General features: G+C 44.7%; 1 protein-coding gene across 3 annotated transcripts in view; it reads right to left on the bottom strand.

Moving 5' to 3' along the window:
• Positions 1-254: 254 nt before the first annotated feature.
• capn10 (calpain 10) overlaps positions 255-18770 on the bottom strand; it is a 79089-nt gene continuing 60573 nt past the window's right edge. For 2 of the 3 annotated variants that reach the window (XM_060906030.1, XM_060906031.1), the window contains exons 12-13: positions 16734-16779; positions 255-1220 (exon numbers count right to left, since the gene is read on the bottom strand). In XM_060906030.1, the coding sequence (XP_060762013.1) occupies positions 1191-1220; positions 16734-16779 (76 nt within the window). In that variant the 3' untranslated portion in view covers positions 255-1190. Of the gene's footprint in view, positions 1221-16733; positions 16780-16982; positions 18011-18770 lie in introns of those variants that run through there. The other variant, XM_060906032.1, reaches the window with a different exon arrangement.

The following is an 18770-nucleotide window of genomic DNA, read 5'->3' as shown; positions in this document are numbered from 1 at the left end:
CATGACAATGAGTTAGAAGTTAATGGACCAAAAAAGCTGACAAATTTAATATTGGAGAAGCATTTGTGCACTGGAAACACTTCCGTTCAAAGGGGAATATCAACCATATGCAGAGAATTCCTTGTTTTTACTTGAATGATAAAGTAACTATTCAATGAAACAAAAAAAAAATCAGGAATCAACAAAGCTTATTAAAACAAAATGATTTTTAATTATTCAAAATTAGGATAAGAATGCATTCAAGAATTGAGTAAGGCCTTAAATGTTTTTGGGCAGAAAATGTGACTGTAAGTACCACATTTGATTACATATTTTTTTGCCATCTAGATTTGATTTTATCAGGTGTTATGGAAATGGGTATATTGAGCAGGGAAATCTTCAAACTGTGCATGTCTCAGGCCTTCATGAACTGCCGATCAACCCATCTCGTCTAGATTTAAGCTTGCATTGTATCCATGCAGGCAAACTTAGAGTTCTCTACCCTAATACTGAGCAAAAACCAGGTATGTAAAAAGAAAAACAAGTTAGTAACAGAGCGGCACAATAACTTGAACAATTGTTTTCCATGCGCCACTTTATTTGTTAAAAATTGTAAACCTACACACACACTATACATGCAGAGCAAAGGTAATGTGACAGTAGATACTTATTTTACCCAAAATAATGTTTAACTGTTGGGTTTGTATCATGGTAATTGCTCAAATGTTTACAACATAGTATATGACCCTATTTGGATTATAAAAACATGCTGTTCTAAAACAGCCATTGGCAACTTCAGAAGGAACGAGAGCTGACTTGTTCACCTCTCTCTCTCTCTCTCTCTCTCTCTCTCTCTCTCAAAACTGGTTAGCTGTTGGCAGGCCCACCAGCTCTGTATGGGTCAGCCAGTAAACTCTCTCCCTGAATAATCTCTTTGTTCTTGATGGTGGGACACTTTGCTTTCAACTGATCATTGTACAGCAGCACAGTGCTTGTAAAACCACGAGAGAGACCATGGCATGGGCGGCAGCTTCAATAGCTCCTATTAGATGGCAGGGCAGGGCAGAGCGCCATCGGCTTTCATTAGAGTCGGCCCAGTAGACAAGATGTACTAAACACGACGTAATCTCTCTGGCTTTCATCTAGGGCCAGTATCAAACAACCCATGTCAGCAGAAAGCTGGAGACAGAAAGAGCAACCCTTCCTAAACACTACAGCTCCATCACAGAGACATGGGAAGTCTGAAAAGTAAAGAAAAAACACAACATTAGTGATTTACAATAAGGGCAGGATAATATATAACAGTATACTGTAATAAGGAAATCTGCTAATAAATTGTGTAACCCCAGTCATATCACAGGAAAATAAGTGATCTGTAATATGGACACTGAACTATTTATTGCCAGAATGCATTCATGTTATTTGCTATGCCACTGGGCCTGTTGTTTATATTCAATCTTTCACAAACACAGATAGGATGCATGATGTTATCCAAATGTCCATCACAAAACTCTAGACCCATCATCGCAGCACATTTATAGCTATAGCTGGAGATTTCAACAATGCTTCTCTCTCTCCACATCTAACAACTTTAAGACAGCATGTGGAATCTGTTGTACATAAATGTCAAAGATGCCTACAGCTTCAAAGCACTTCCACCACTAGTGAGATCTGATCATAGCCTTGTTCTTATACCCCTGGATAAGCTCATGGTATAGCAGCAAACAGTGACCAACAAGACAGTGAAGAAGTAGTCACATGAGGCCAATGAATCACTGAAAGGATCCTTTAAGGATACAGAATGAAATGGGCTCTATTCCCCACATGGTGAGGGCATAGACAGCATAACAGCTTGCGTAATGAACGATGTTAACTTCTGTGTAGATACTGTCATATCTTCTAAAACTGTATGCTGCTTCTCTAAAAATACAACCCTGATTCCAAAAAAGTTGGGACAAAGTACAAATTGTAAATGAAAATGGAATGCAATAATTTACATATCTCAAAAACTGATATTGTATTCACAATAGAACATAGACAACATATCAAATGTCGAAAGTGAGACATTTTGAAATTTCATGACAGCAACACATCTCAAAAAAGTTGGGACAGGGGCAATAAGAGGCTGGAAAAGTTGAAGGTACAAAAAAGGAACAGCTGGAGGACCAAATTGCAACTCATTAGGTCAATTGGCAATAGGTCATTAACATGACTGGGTATAAAAAGAGCATCTTGGAGTGGCAGCGGCTCTCAGAAGTAAAGATGGGAAGAGGATCACCAATCCCCCTAATTCTGCACCGACAAAGAGTGGAACAATATCAGAAGGAGTTTGACAGTGTAAAATTGCAAAGAGTTTGAACATATCATCATCTACAGTGCATATCATCATCAAAAGATTCAGAGAATCTGGAAGAATCTCTGTGCGTAAGGGTCAAGGCCGGAAAACCATACTGGGTGCCCGTGATCTTCGGGCCCTTAGACGGCACTGCATCACATACAGGCATGCTTCTGTATTGGAAATCACAAAATGGGCTCAGGAATATTTCCAGAGAACATTATCTGTGAACACAATTCACCGTGCCATCCACCGTTGCCAGCTAAAACTCTATAGTTCAAAGAAGAAGCCGTATCTAAACATCCAGAAGTTCAGATGTCTTCTCTGGGTCAAGGCTCATTTAAAATGGACTGTGGCAAAGTGGAAAACTGTTCTGTGGTCAGACAAATCAAAATTTGAAGTTCTTTATGGAAATCAGGGACGCCGTGTCATTCGGACTAAAGAGGAGAAGGACGACCCAAGTTGTTATCAGCGCTCAGTTCAGAAGCCTGCATCTCTGATGGTATGGGGTTGCATTAGTGCATGTGGCACGGGCAGCTTACGCATCTGGAAAGACACCATCAATGCTGAAAGGTATATCCAGGTTCTAGAGCAACATATGCTCCCATCCAGACGACGTCTCTTTCAGGGAAGACCTTGCATTTTCCAACATGACAATGCCAAACCACATACTGCATCAATTACAGCATCATGGCTGCATAGAAGAAGGGTCCGGGTACTGAACTGGCCAGCCTGCAGTCCAGGTCTTTTCACCCATAGAAAACATTTGGCGCATCATAAACGGAAGATACGACAAAAAAGACCTAAGACAGTTGAGCAACTAGAATCCTACATTAGACAAGAATGGGTTAACATTCCTATCCCTAAACTTGAGCAACTTGTCTCCTCAGTCCCCAGACGTTTACAGACTGTTGTAAAGAGAAAAGGGGATGTCTCACAGTGGTAAACATGGCCTTGTCCCAACTTTTTTGAGATGTGGTGTTGTCATGAAATTTAAAATCACCTAATTTTTCTCTTTAAATGATACATTTTCTCAGTTTAAACATTTGATATGTCATCTATGTTCTATTCTGAATAAAATATGGAATTTTGAAACTTCCACATCATTGCATTCTGTTTTTATTTACAATTTGTACTTTGTCCCAACTTTTTTGGAATCGGGGTTGTAAGCCATGTGTCAGTAGTGAGCTGAGAACTCCCCTCAACCAAAAGAAGAGTGTCTTTTGCACACGGAGGAAATTAAGCAGGTCCAGAGAGAATTTAAACTGAGGATTAAAGAGGGCGAGGAGGAGTATAAGACCAAATGAAAGAACAAAATGGAGCAGAAAAACCTGTGATGTTTAGAGAGCCTTATAGATCATCACTGGCTCCAAATCAACCAAGGGCAGCTGTGAATGAGCAAATGAACGCAGTCAATTATTTTACACAGTTTGATAACAGCCCCACTCACACCTTCTCTTCAATGCTACCCTTGCCTCCCCAACAACTCTCATCTCTGGACAACAGCAACTCATTCAATCAGCAGTTTTCAATCTGGAAAGGGTTCATGTCAAATGGAAAACTTCATATGTGGTCCTAGTCCCAGTCAGGGCAATCAAAAGTTGTAAACAACTTTTGATTGGTGGCCTTAACATCACATCCCTAGATAAGCCAGTGACCAACAAGACAGTGAAGAGGTGGTCACCTGAGTCTACTGAATCACTGAAGGGATACATTGAGGGTACAGAATGAGATGTGCTCTATTCCCCACATAGTGAGAACAATCAAGTGTGTGTGACATTAAGGCCAACTTTTGATTGCCCTGTCTGGAACTGCGACCACACGAAGTTTTTCATTTGACATGAACCATTTCCAGACTGAAAGCTGCTGATTGAATGAGTTGCTGCTGTCCAGAGATGAGAGTTGTTGAAGACCTTGGAAAGACTGATATTGGCTCACCTTCACCCACTGGTGAGAGCTTCACAAGATTCACTATAGTTTGGCTATCAGGATAGCATTGGTGTGAATGATGCAGATGTCTATCAGCTGAACAGGGCAAACTTCTACCTGGACACATCAGGCAATACTGTGAGAGTCGTGTTCTTCGAGTTCTCTAGTGCTTTCAAAACCATACAGCCTGATGCAGGTAGATAAATCCAGTTGATGCAGGTAGATAAATCCATCATCTCATGGGTAATGTATTACCCAACTGGTAGACCAGTATGTAAGACTCCATGGCTGTGAATCAGATATGGCTATATACCCCACTGGGGCCCCTCAAGGGACTGTACTGGATCCCTTTCTGGTCAATCTGTATACCTCTAATTTTAGGTACAACAGAATCAAGTCACACAGATATTCTGATGACACAGCCATAGTATGATACATCAGAGGAGGATTAATATAGGGCCTTGGTGGAGAACTTGGCTGAGTGGTGCAAACTTGAACATTGGCAAGACAAAAGAGATGGTGGTAAACTTCAAGAGATCCAGTTCTTGTCACCACTAAGAGAGAGGATTTGGAGGTCATGAGCACAGGAAGTACCTGGGTGTGCATTTGAATGACAGACTGGATTGGACCATCAATACTTATGCTATGTACAAGAAGGGTCAAAGTTGCCTTTACATTCTGAGGAGGTTGCAGTCCTTCAATGCATGCACATCAACCCTGTGGGTGTTCTGCCAATCAATTGTATCGAGTGTATTTTTTGACACTGTTGTGTGCTAGGGAAAATGGTATTTTGCAATTTAGCCTGCAATAATGTTTCTGTATACTTCTGAATTCATTCTGCTGCTACCATCATGAGGCTGCAAGTTAAGTCAATTCTCAAAGTTGATTTCTTACAAGCAGGAAAAATAGGCAAGTGTAAGGATTCGAGTGACTTTGACAAGGTCTGAATTGTGATGGCTGGACGACTGTATTGGAGCATCTCCAAAATGGCATGTCTTGTGGGATGTTCCTGGTATTCCGATCATATTTTGCGCTTCATAATGCACCAAATGTTTTAAATGGGAGACAGATCTGGACTGCAGGGAGGCCAGTTTAGCACCTGGACACACTTACTATGGAGCCATGCAGTTTTAACATGTGCAGAAAGCGGTTTGATATTGTCTTCCTGAAATAAGTCAGACCTTCCCTAAAAAGATTTTGTCTGGATGGCAGCATATTGCTCTGAAACGTGTGTATATATCATTCAGCATTAATGAGGTCTTCCCAGATGTATAAGCTACCCCTGTCATGTGCACTAATGTACCCTCATACCATCACAGATGCTGGCTTTAGAAATGTGCACTAATGACAAGCCGGATGGTCCCTCTCCTCTTTAGCCTGAAGAACGTGATGTCCATGATTTCTAAAAAGAATTTCTACTTTTGATTCATCAGACCTTGGGACAATTTTCCACTTTGCCTCAGTCTATTGTAAAAGAGCTCGGACCCAGAGAAGGTTGCTGTGTTTCTGGATATTGTTCATATATGGTTTTAAGTTGCATTTGTGGATGCAGTAATGAACTGTTTTCACAGACGATGGTTTTCTGAAGTGTTCCTGAGCCCATGCAGTGATTTCCATGCGTCTGTTCTTAATGTAGTGTCCCCTGAGGGTCTGAAAATCCCATGCATCCAATTTCAGTTTTCAGCCTTGTCTCTTGCATACAGAGATTTCTCCAGATTCTTTGAATCTTTTACTGATATTATGTACCACAGATGACATGATCCTCAAATTCTTTGCAATTTTACATTGAAGAACATTATTCTTAAATTGTTTCACTGTTTGCCCACACAGTCTTTCACAGAGCGGTGAACCCCTCCCCATCTTTACTTCTGAGAGAAACCGCCTCTCTAGGATGCTCTTGTTATACCCAATCATGTTACTGACCTATTGCCAATTAACTAGATTAGTTTTTTAGCATTACACAACTTTATCAGTCTTTTGTTGCCTCTGTCCCAGCTTTTCTGAAACGTGTTGCCGACATCAAATTCAAAACGAGCATATATTTTTCAAAACACAATTTCTCAGTTTCAACATTTGATAAGTTGTCTCTGTACTATTCTGAATGAAATATAGGGTTTCCGTGATTTACAAATTATCACTTATGTTATTTACAGTTATTTACACAGTATCCCAACTTTTTTTGGACTCAGGGTCATGTAAATATATAAAAGGGCAAATTAACGCTCATATGTATGCATATATCTGTATATGTAAATTACACACACACACACACACACACACACACATATTAACACACATTCCTTTTAACAGCACTCATTTTTTTGACACGCGATTAACACATGCACATTCTGTGCCCTCTCCCCCGTAGTTTGGGAAATCAGGAAGTAAAGGAGCGAGAGCGAATGATGTAGCAAGTAGCTGGTCGGCATAAGTCCTGATAAAGTGCAGTGATGTACAGGATTAACTTATTGTTGCTTTCTGACTCTCTACATAAAGTGTGTATTTTTTATATGCGTTTGATGGTCCAGAGGGGAGAAAAGATGTGTTAAGGTCCGGGTGGGTGTGTAAGCAGGCAGGTTGCACACTTGAATGAGTGTATTATTCTGAGAAATTTGTGAGTTATGCAAAAGTTTATAAATGTACTTTTTGCTCATGAAAATGTACTGTATTGTAGCGAGTTTCGAGTGTGGGTGGAGCACAGAGGACGGCAGGACAATGCTTGGAGGCAGATAAATTATTTATTTTAACAACTTTTCAGTCTAAATATTTCCTTTCATACACACCCACACACACACACACACGCACACTTGTCTGGTCCCGGGTTGCACTCCCTCTCCTCTCTCTCTGCCTCCTTAAATAGGGAGCGGTTACTGGGAAAACACACACACAAACAGGTTAATTATCCTCAGGTGTCGCGATTCTGCCACTCACCTTCCCCGGCTCCACCCTCCTGTCACAGACCGGCGCTTGACCACGCCCCCGCTGCCACATACCCCCACCGCCCGACTCAGGCCGGGCGCTCGTCCGGCCCGCAGCCGACTCCCCCCCCCCCCCTTGACGGGAGAGGAAGTCCGCCACGACCATCTGCGCCCCCGGCCTGTGGACCACCTTGAAGTTGAAGGGTTGGAGTGCCAGATACCAACGGGTGATCCGCGCGTTGGCATCCTTCATGCGGTGGAGCCACTGGAGGGGCGCGTGGTCCGAACAGAGAGTGAAAGAGAGCCCCAGCAGGTAGTAACGGAGGGCGAGGACCGCCCACTTAATCGCCAGGCACTCTTTTTCAATTGTGCTGTAGCGCCCCTCACGCACTGACAGCTTCCGGCTGATGTACAGGACCGGGCGGTCCTCCCCCTCCACCTGCTGGGACAAAACGGCCCCCAGCCCTCTGTCCGACGCATCGGTCTGCAACACAAAAGGGAGAGAGAAGTCAGGGGAGTGTAAAAGTGGCCCCCCACACAGTGCAGCCTTTACCTCAGAGAAAGCCCGCTGGCACTGCTCCGTCCACTGGACCGGATCTGGCGCCCCCTTTTTAGTGAGGTCAGTCAGTGGGCTGGTGACGTCCGAATAATTAGGTATAAACCTACGATAGTAGCCAGCCAGCCCCAGGAACTGCCTCACCCCCTTTTTGGTCTTGGGCCTCGGGCAGGCCGCAATCGCTGCCGTCTTATTAATTTGGGGACGCACCTGCCCGTTGCCCAAGTGGAAGCCCAGATACCGTACTTCCACCCGCCCAATCGCACACTTCTTCGGGTTGGCAGTGAGTCCCGCCCGCCTCAGCGACCTAAGGACGGCCCTCAGGTGTTGTAGGTGCCGCTGCCAATCACTACTATAAATGATGATATCATCTAGGTAAGCGGCTGCATAGGTGGCGTGGGGCTGGAGGACCCGGTCCATCAGCCGCTGAAACGTAGCGGGCGCCCCAAACAGCCCAAAAGGAAGTGTGACGAACTGGTGTAAGCCGAACGGTGTGGAAAAGGCCGTTTTCTTTCGGGATAATGGAGTCAAGGGGATCTGCCAATATCCCTTCGTCAAATCCAGTGTCGAGTAAAAGCGAGCCGTGCCTAGTCGATCGAGCAGCTCATCAATACGAGGCATTGGGTACATGTCGAATTTAGACACCGCATTGACTTTTCTATAGTCCACACAGAACCGGACCGAGCCGTCGGCCTTGGGAACCAAGACCACCGGGCTGCTCCAGTCACTGTGGGACTCCTCGACGATGCCCATTTCGAGCATGGCCTGAAGTTCTTCCCAAACCACCTTTTTTTTGTGTTCGGGTAATCTATAAGGACGGCTCCGCACTACCACCCCCGGGGGCGTCTCTATGTGGTGTTCTATGAGGTTAGTGCGACCGGGCAGGGGCGAGAACACATCCGAAAACTCGGCCTGCAACTGGGCGACCTCCGTGAGTTGGGTCGGGGAGAGGTGGTCTCCACAGGGGACCGGAGAGGTACGTGTTGCCAATGACCCTTTTTGGACCTCCGGCCCCAGCTCCGCCTTCTCCGGAACTACCGACACCAACGCCACGGGGACCTCCTCGTTCCAGAGTTTCAGCAGATTGAGGTGGTAGATCTGTAGCGCCCCCTCCCTGTCCGTTCGCCTAACCTCATAGTCGACGTCCCCGACTCGCTGTGTGACCTCAAAGGGTCCTTGCCACATGGCAATTAATTTGGAGCTCGACGTGGGCAACAGGACGAGTACCTTATCTCCCAGAGTGAACTCTCTAAGGCACGTGCCCTTGTTGTACAGGCGGGCTTGCCGTTCCTGGGCCTGCCGCAAATTCTCCTGAGTTAGGTGGGTGAGCGTGTGGAGTTTTGCGCGCAGATCCATAACGTACTGAATTTCGTTTTTGCTCTGTGAAGGTCCCTCCTCCCAATTTTCCCGCAGGACATCTAAGATGCAGCGTGGCTTACGCCCATATAATAATTCAAACGGGGAGAACCCCGTGGAGGCTTGGGGGACCTCTCGCACTGCGAACAACAAGGGTTCGAGCCACTTATCCCAGTTACGTGCGTCCTCACTTACGAATTTTTTGATAATGTTCTTGAGGGTGCGATTGAACCGTTCAACTAAACCATCCGTCTGTGGGTGATACACGCTGGTGCGGATCGGCTTAATACCCAGTAGCCCATACAGTTCGCTCAGTGTCCGTGACATAAACGAGGTGCCTTGGTCAGTCAGAATCTCTTTCGGGATTCCAACCCGGGAGATGACGTGGAAGAGGGCCTCCGCAATACTGCGTGCTGAGATATTGCGAAGAGGCACCGCTTCCGGGTATCGCGTTGCATAGTCCACCAGAACCAATATAAAGCGGTACCCTCGTGTTGACCGATCTAATGGCCCGACGAGATCCATCCCAATTCTTTCGAACGGGGTCTCGATTAATGGTAGGGGGCGCAAGGGCGCTTTTGGAATGGCCGCTGGATTTACTAACTGGCATTCGTGGCACGCCGTACACCACTTACGGACATCGCCGTGAATCCCCGGCCAATAGAATCGGGCCATTATCCGGGCGAGTGTCTTATCCTGCCCGAGGTGTCCAGCCATGGGATTAAAGTGAGCTGCCTGGAATACCAATTCCCGGCGGCTCTTTGGAATTAACAATTGGGTGACTCGCTCTTTTGTCTGAGTGTCCTGCATCACTCGGTATAACCTATCCTTCAAAATGGAAAAATAGGGGAAGGACGGGGTGGCGTTCGGCTGGAGCGTCTGACCATCGATTACTCTCACTTGGTCAAACGCGTGTCGCAGAGTCTCGTCTCGCGATTGTTCCAGTGGGAAATCCGCGAGGGATTCCCCAATAGAAAGAGGAGGGGCCGGTGGCTCCTCACTCTGTCGCGGAGATGACGTAGATGGCTCTGCGACCGCAGCTCCAGCCAAAGCGACACCGGGACCCTCCCCTGTCAACTGGCAGGACTCACTCTTTACTAGGCGTGCCATTAAACCCCGAAATCCCGGCCAATCAGTCCCCAAAATCAAAGAGTGGGTAAGGCGAGGATTAACCGCCGCCTTCACTATCGATTTTTCCCCTCTGAAATGTATGTGGACCGACACCAACGGGTAGCTGTGAATATCCCCGTGCACACACAACACCTTCACCCCTTGTGCTCCCCCCAATGCCTCGTCTTGCACCAGGCTTTGGCGGATTGAGGTCTGATTGCAACCTGAATCCACCAACACCTGATATGTAGCCCCTTGTACACTTACCGGTATGCGATACGCTCCGGCCCGATCGAGGGCAGCCTCTGGCGCGTCGGGGATCCGCACCACCGCCCCCACCTCCATCGCTGCACACTGTTGCTGCAGGTGGCCCGGTTCCCCGCAGCGCCAGCAGACCGGCCCGGGCCTTCCCTCTGCAGCTGTGTTCTGGGGCTCACTCACCTGAAGGGGGGGAGAGACAGACACAGAAGGGAGAAACGGGAGGGCACCACGGGTGCGGCGGGCCGGCTGGGGTGGAGCCGGCCCCCGCCTCCGCGGTGGGGGAACGGGGAGAGGACGGGACACGGGAGGAGGGGGGAGAGAAAGAGAGAGAGGAGAGAGAAGCTGATGATGTCCGCTGTCCTGCCGCCGGAACAGCCGCCAGATGATCCTCCGCCAGTCCCACGGCCTGATCCAGCGACGCCGGGCGGTGGCACTGGACCCACTCCACGGTTCCGGCTGGTAAGCGGGCGATGAACTGTTCCAGCGCCACCTGGTCGATGATTCCCTCGGCATCGCGATCTTCGGCCCTCAGCCACCGCCAGCAGGCGTCCCGGAGCTGCTGGCCGAACGCGAACGGGCTGCCGACTTCCTCCATCCGCAGCGCGCGGAAGTGCTGGCGCTGCTGCTCCGGCATGCGCCCCACGCGCTGGAGGACAGCCCGGCGAAGATCGGCATAGGCCAGCCTGCGGTCGGCGGGGAGCTGTAGTGCGGCCAGCTGCGCCTCTCCCGTCAGGAGGGGGAGGAGGCGCGCCGCGCACTGCTCCATCGGCCACCCCGAGGCTTCGGCGACCTGCTCAAACAATGTGATGAACGCCTCGGGGTCGTCCTGCGGGCCCATCTTGGTCACGGTGAGGGGAGACGGGCCCGCGGCCGGGGCGCTGGTGGACCCCGCCGCCGCGAGGAGACGCCGGAACGCCTCTCGATCTTCCTGCTGGGCCAGCACCAGGGCTTCGAAGCGGCGCTCCTGCTCCTTTCGGAGCGTGACAAGTGCCTGGTGCTGGCTCTGCTGAGCCGTGGCGAGGGCGTGGACCAAGTCCGCGAACGGGGAGGATTCCATGGGGCTGCTGTGTTGGTGCTCCACCTTTTCCCGGGTTTCGGCACCACTGTAGCGAGTTTCGAGTGTGGGTGGAGCACAGAGGACGGCAGGACAATGCTTGGAGGCAGATAAATTATTTATTTTAACAACTTTTCAGTCTAAATATTTCCTTCCATACACACACACACACACGCACACTTGTCTGGTCCCGGGTTGCGCTCCCTCTCCTCTCTCTCTGCCTCCTTAAATAGGGAGCGGTTACTGGGAAAACACACACACAAACAGGTTAATTATCCTCAGGTGTCGCGATTCTGCCACTCACCTTCCCCGGCTCCACCCTCCTGTCACAGACCGGCGCTTGACCACGCCCCCGCTGCCACATGTATATTTACCAGTGAGTTGTTGCATTTTACTGGAAAATATCTTTATGAGTTGTGTGGCTTAACAAATGTATTTATTTGGGTTTTGTATTTTTCTTTATTTAAAGATAGCCAGGGTGGCACGGTGGTGTAGTGGTTAGCACTGTCGCCTCACAGCAATACGGTTCTGGGTTTGAGCCCAGTAGCTGATGAGGGCCTTTCTGTGTGGAGTTTGCATGTTCTCCCCGTGTCTGCTTGGGTTTCCTCTGGGTGCTCCGGTTTCCTCTACAGTCCAAAGACATGCAGGTTAGGCTAATTGGTGGCTCTAAATTGACTGTAGGTGTGAGTGTGAATGGCTGTTTGTTTCCATGTGTCAGCCCTGCGATGACCTGGCAACTTGTCCAGGGTGTACCCTGCCTCTCGCCCATAGTCAGCTGGGATAGGCTCCAGCTTGCCTGCGACCCTACACAGGACAAGCAGCTACGGATAATGGATAGATAATGGATAAAGATAGCCACTACTGTTGTCCAGAGTACACATCACCTAGTTAGTTTATTTTATTGCTTAGTTTGAAGCTGGAAATTGAGTACAAAACTAGAAGAAAATACTATATTGTTTTCTTCACACTGAATTGTACTGAACCCTCAAAATTATAAAGTTAATGCTGCTTAATTTTTTTTAAATGCAGTGGGTGAATAAATACCCACAAAAATCATTTTTGCTGTGTCCAGCTTTATCATTGCTGACCTGGCCACAAACATTTGCATAAAAGCAAGCATATTTGTCCACTCTCACTCCTCCAAAACTTGAAAAGCATACCTTTTAAGATACATTTAGAACAGATTAAAAAATGTCCAATTAATTTGTGATTAATCGTGAGTTAACTATGGACAATAATGCTTTTAATCATGCTTAAATGTTTTAATCGATTGACAGCCCATATATCTTATATAAAATGAGGATATTACATGGTTGCACAAAGATATGAAGTTTATCTTTGAGTGGTGAACATATTCACAAGTGAGCAAAGCAAACAAGTGAAAATATTTTCAACACAAGATAAACCTCATATCTTCACACTACTGTGTAATGTTCTTCATATTACATGGACACGTCCACAAAAAAAAGTTTAGTTAATCAATAGAACTTCAATTCTGGACCAGTTCACCATTTTGACAATCCTCGTCTAGTCAGCGGGAAAACATTGGGAGTGACGTCATCGGAGTGAAATCAGAAAATATTTTGCATGAAAAATGCGAATGCAAGTTTTCCTACACAAGAAGATAAACTTCATATCTTCAAAGGCAACATGATGTTCTTTTTATGATAGACATTCACAAACAAAAGGTACCCAAATTTATCAAAACAATTCATCTATTTCCTCACAAGGGACACAGAGATTTATATCATGGTTTTGGAATCACTGTGGTGGTCATCACTATTCTCTTGCAATAGGACCAGTCCAGATGGCATAAACGGTGCTAGCAGTAACTTAAATTTAACTGGTAAACAAAAATATCTACTCACCATGCCAAAAGAGTTAAAAAGAAAAGTTTTGAGTGAGGAAAATGGTTCAAATTCTGGTTTTACTGGCAGAGGGATACCGTGAGCGTCAGGTTGATTCTATGCTCAAATTTTCAAAGACCGTAGTTCATAAGAACAAGGTCAAGCAGCAGACATAGGGGCCAACAGAAGTTACAGATTGGTAGAGGGCGAAAACGACTCTCCACTGACCGGGATGATCAACTCATTCGTCTGTCACTCAACAACCACAGGATGACATCAAGTGACCCACAAAAAGAATGGCAGCTGGGGTTAAGTGCACGGCAAGGATGGTTCGAAACAAGCTCGTCTGGGCAGGATTGAAGTCATGCAAAGCTAGAAAAAAGCCCTTCATCAATGAAAAGCAAAGGAGCCAGGCTGAGGTTTGCTTAAGATCATAAGGATTGAACCATACAGGACTGGTTATCTTCTCTGAGGAGTCCAATTTTCAGCTTTTCCCATCGCCCGGTAGTCTAATGGTTAGACGGAGATCTGGAGAGGCCTACAAGCCAGTGTCTTGCACCTGTTGTGAAATTTGGTGGAAGACCAGTGACAATCTGGGGCTGTTTCAGCAAGGCTGAAATGGGGCAGATTTTTGTTTGGGAAAAACACATGAATCAAGCCATGTACAAGGTTATCCTGAAATAAAACTTGCTCTCTTCTGCTCTGACAATGTTCACTAACTGTGAGGATTGGGTTTTCCAGCAAGACAATGCTCTATGCCACACAGCCATATCAATCAAGGTGTGGATAGAGGACCACAAGATCAAGACCCTGTCATGGCCAGCCCAATCTCCCAGATCTGAACACCACTGAAAGTCTCTGGAATGCAATCAACAGGAGGATGGACGGCCACAAGCCATCAAACAAAGCTGAGCTGATTTGAATTTTTGCGCCAGGAATGGCATAAAGTCACTCAAGAGCAACGTGAAAGACTGGTGGAGAATATGCCAAGACGCACTGAAAGCTGCGATGTAAATGTCGGGGTTATTCCATCAAATACTGGTTTTTGAACTCATCCCAAGTTCAAACATTAGGATTGTGTTTAAAATTGAATACAATCTTGATTTCTATGCATTATTCAGGGTCTGAAAACATTTACTCTTTTGTTATTTTGACTAATATGTCATTTTATGCAATTAAACGCTCTAAGTGGCAATATTTTTATGTGGAATTGGGGGGGGTGTCAGTAAATAGGTTCCAGCTTGCCTGCGACCCTGCACAGGATAAGCGGCTATAGTTAATGGATGGATGTTGTCAGTAGTTTGTGGAATAAAACAAAAATGTTCATGTTCCACACCTATAAATAGTAAAACCAGAGAAACTGATAATTTTGCAGTGGTCTCTTGATTTTTTCCAGAGCTCTGTGTGTGTGTGTGTGTGTGTGTGTGTGTGTGTGTGTGTGTGTGTGTGTGTGTGTAAAATAAAATTTTATTCTATCCACATTCACTGGATATGAGCAATCACACACTCTGGCTAATCTACGACTAGGCTATCAATCAGCTCATATACTGTGAGTAGAGAAAAACAAAATGGCGGAGCGTGTTGCTGAACCAACCGAGGACAAAATAAAAATTCCACTTGAAAACAACAAAAAAATTATCAAGTATTGAAAAAGAAACAGAAATACCTGAAAAATATAGTTTTTCACACACACACCCCATAGCTCCTGTTTCACACTCCAACCCAGTTGGCAGGAGTAATACACCTTTTAAGATGATTTGCCAACCGCCAAAAAACCCTGAAGACACCCCCACCCAAAAAAAAAGCAACAAAATATGGAATAAAAGTATTTGATGGTAAGAACATATCTTTTTTTATTTATTTTTCAAGAATTATAGCATTTTTCACAAATTGCTACAAATTGTTCACCAGTTTGTTTACATTCTGAGTGGAAATGATTTCGTTGGATGTTTTGTATAAAGTTTTTATTTATCAAAAATCCAGTTATTCCACTCACTCTCATCATATGTGGCTTATAGCCGACTCGCCGCTATGTGCTCATGTACAACTTAATTTCGTGGAACCCAAAAAATAAAAAAATAAAATAAAGCACATGTATGCATAGATATATAGACTTTTTATATATATTTATATAAAATAAAATCTCTGTGAATGTGTATGGTTAGTGCTTACAAGTAATCCATATAAAAAGATTTAATTGTTCATTGCTGATATATTCTGATATCAAGATATTTTTGTCATTTTTTTCTTTACACAGGAATTTTGAAAAAGGACTTTATTTCTTGGTGTTTTCCTTGTAGAGTTTTTATGTATCGGGTGAATACTAAAGAGGAAAATAAAAACCTTTTACTTGTCACAAATTTCTACTTCATAAACTTGTCAAAGTTTTGTACATAAGGCTTTCATGGTTTCCTGGACAATAATTCACAAATAAAAATTCATGAGGTACAGAGTCCGGAGATGAATTCAGGGCTTACTCCCCAACAGTAAGCAAAGACAGTTGTGCTGTAATCTGGTAAAATGACACAACCTTCCGTATGTGAAGCAGAAGTTTTTGCATAGTAAACGATGTTCTACATGTAAATGTTTTCCAATTATACCTGCCGTGTCTAAGTTTCTGTTCTAATCAGTGAGTAATAATGTAACAAACACTGGTATTAAATCAATCATCGACAAACTCCTGTCCAATTAACACTGACTCATAGAACCAGCAGTGTCACCTGCTGGTTCTACCCTGTCAACACACACACATACACACACGCACACACAAACACACGTACTTCTACCTTTGTGGGGAAACTCATGGCATAATGCATTTCCTAGCCCCTTACCCTAACCTCAGCCATCACAACGAAATACCTAATACTAACCCTTAACTGAATCCTAAAACAAAGTCTTAATCCTCAGACTGCCCTTTGAAGAAGTGAGGACTAGCCAAACTGTCCTCACTTCCCAAAAATGTTCCAACTGTGTTGGTAAAAAATGTATTCCAGTCCTCAATATGTTGCAAATACACACACACACACACACACACACACACACACACACACACACACACACACACACACACCCTCATAGGCAATAACACACCACTACATTTGAATTTTTGATTAAAATCTTGTGCCACATTTGAATCATGCATACTCATCATATTACTGATTTTAAAAATGTCATGTCTGTTGACAATGCAGACAGATATGAAAAAATGTGCATATTTCGGACAGTACTTGAACTGGCTTTAGTTATCATGGGCATTGCTACAGAAACTATAGCAAATTTTCATGCTGTGCTGTAGGGTCTCAATGCAGTTAAAAAATGAACAGAAATAAATGTGATATCCAGTACTTAAAATATTTAAAGTAATACCAGTATTTAAAGCTGCACTCACCTCCTGAACTGCCTGGCCCAAACGCTCCTGACAGCTTATTACTTTTCTGCACACATACACACCGATAAATAACACATGTAACAATATCTGTAACAGACTGAAAACCTACTTTGAGAGAAAAATATTACAGTTTAAGCAAATGGACCTCTTAAAGGTCATAGGCAATGGTAGGAGGTGAAACATAGAAACACTTTATTGTCTAGAAAAACGACCCAAAAAGTGAATTCAATCTTCCTGGTGTCTAATTTGCACCCTAAAATTGAATAAAACAGTTAAAATATACTGTTTTGCCCAATTTCTGAAGGTTTGTTTACATCTCACGCATGCACACTTTCACTGCCAGGGGACAGTCATCGTGATGTCATTTAAGCCAAACAGACTGGGAGCAGCTCTGTGCTTACTTGCAAACCGAGCACACATGTACGGACTTTGGTCATTAGAGGTTGTGTAAAATGTCTGAAAGCGATAGCAATTTTGAAGTAGGAACTCTCCAAATTAAATATCGAGAGGTGAAACCATATATGTATGAACCTATGGCCGGTGCGAAGGAATCGGTGAATGTGGCTCACTGGTTTGACCGTGCGGCCTCGGAATCGGACAGCGACTCGGCCAACTCTGATCGCGGTGACCCCGGACCTCAACAAGACTCACGCCCAAACGGTTTATCCTGGTAGTTATGATAAATTCCTACTTTCGTCGTAATACTAAATAAGAGCCCTTTTGAAGAATAATTAAACCGCCGTCCCTAGTGGAAATAGGTAACAATTACTTGACAGGGTGCCGGTAGGCCACATTAGCCTGCCATCCGCGGCATTATACTATTTATAGCCTACTCTAAGCGAGGAAATATCCGTTTGTCTCATTTCCACAATGATTGTACAGGATCCCTCAGGATTCTTGACTTGTCAATTGCAAGCAAAAGTAAAAATGTTTACCTCCAATCTTCTCCTTTTTGCTTGAGCGTTGCTGGTCCATTTCTTCTTTGACTGCTTGATTTTGTTTCATGCGCACAATCCACTCTCTCCACCTCTTCTCCTCTTTCAGAAAAAGCCAACCCTCTGGCTTCACATACACAATCCACACTCTCTGCCTCGTCTCCTCTTTCGGAAAAAGCCAATCCACTCGCTCCACCTCTTCTCCTTTTTCGGAAAAAGCCTATCCTCTCGCTCGGCCTCTTCTCCTCTTCCAGAAAAAGACAATCCACTCTCTCTGCCTCTTCTCCTCTCTCGGTAAAAGGTAAAAACTTCTTCCTGAACCGGTCCCGTTGTTACAGTTCACTGCACAACAATAAGGCATGTTTTTTCCTTGCAAATTCCCAAATGCACGTCTGCACTCAAGCCGAACAGCAATGTAAGTAAATGGAAGTGGACTCAACTCAAGCAGTTTGTTTGTTTTAAATGACGTCACGCGCCAAGTGGTCACGAAAATAGCTGAACAGAAATTCGCCACGATCCGCGCTAACTTATTTTAATTATTACTTATTAACAATACTTCTTGGGACCAGAAGAAAATTACAGAGGGTTTAACATATAAAGTTTCAAATGTGCATAAAATTAAAACTGTTGCCTATGACCTTTAAAGTTTTCATATAAAGCAGCTTCTAGAATAAATCACTCACTCAGGTGCTTTAAACCAGCACAATGTAATTACTACCATTCGAGGGGGGCAGGGCATAACAGGAATGGACAAACCAGTAATCCTGGTAGCCATGAGCAACCAGAAAAAGAAAAAAATTCCTGATGAAAAACATTTTCATTTGGTATACATGTTTAAATATAATACACTTCACATTGGTGTGATGCACCTCAATGTTTTAACTACAGCACAGGCTTTTTGTTCTGTGGGTCTGTCTGGATGATAATAAATCTATTTTTACTTGGAGGACTAATTAGCTTGCATGGATGACAGTCTTCTGAGAATCAGGAATCACACAGATAGAAAAGCTGAAGAAACTGAGCAAAATAAATTCTTGTGCAAAACGTTTTCATATAAGCAGTCACTTCACAATTCCACACATCATAAATATTCTAAACAGAC

Source organism: Neoarius graeffei, chromosome 23 (genome assembly GCF_027579695.1).
Source record: "Neoarius graeffei isolate fNeoGra1 chromosome 23, fNeoGra1.pri, whole genome shotgun sequence".
Taxonomy (NCBI): domain Eukaryota; kingdom Metazoa; phylum Chordata; class Actinopteri; order Siluriformes; family Ariidae; genus Neoarius; species Neoarius graeffei.
Note: the sequence above shows the minus strand (reverse complement) of the source record. Positions and strands in the feature narration are given on the sequence as shown.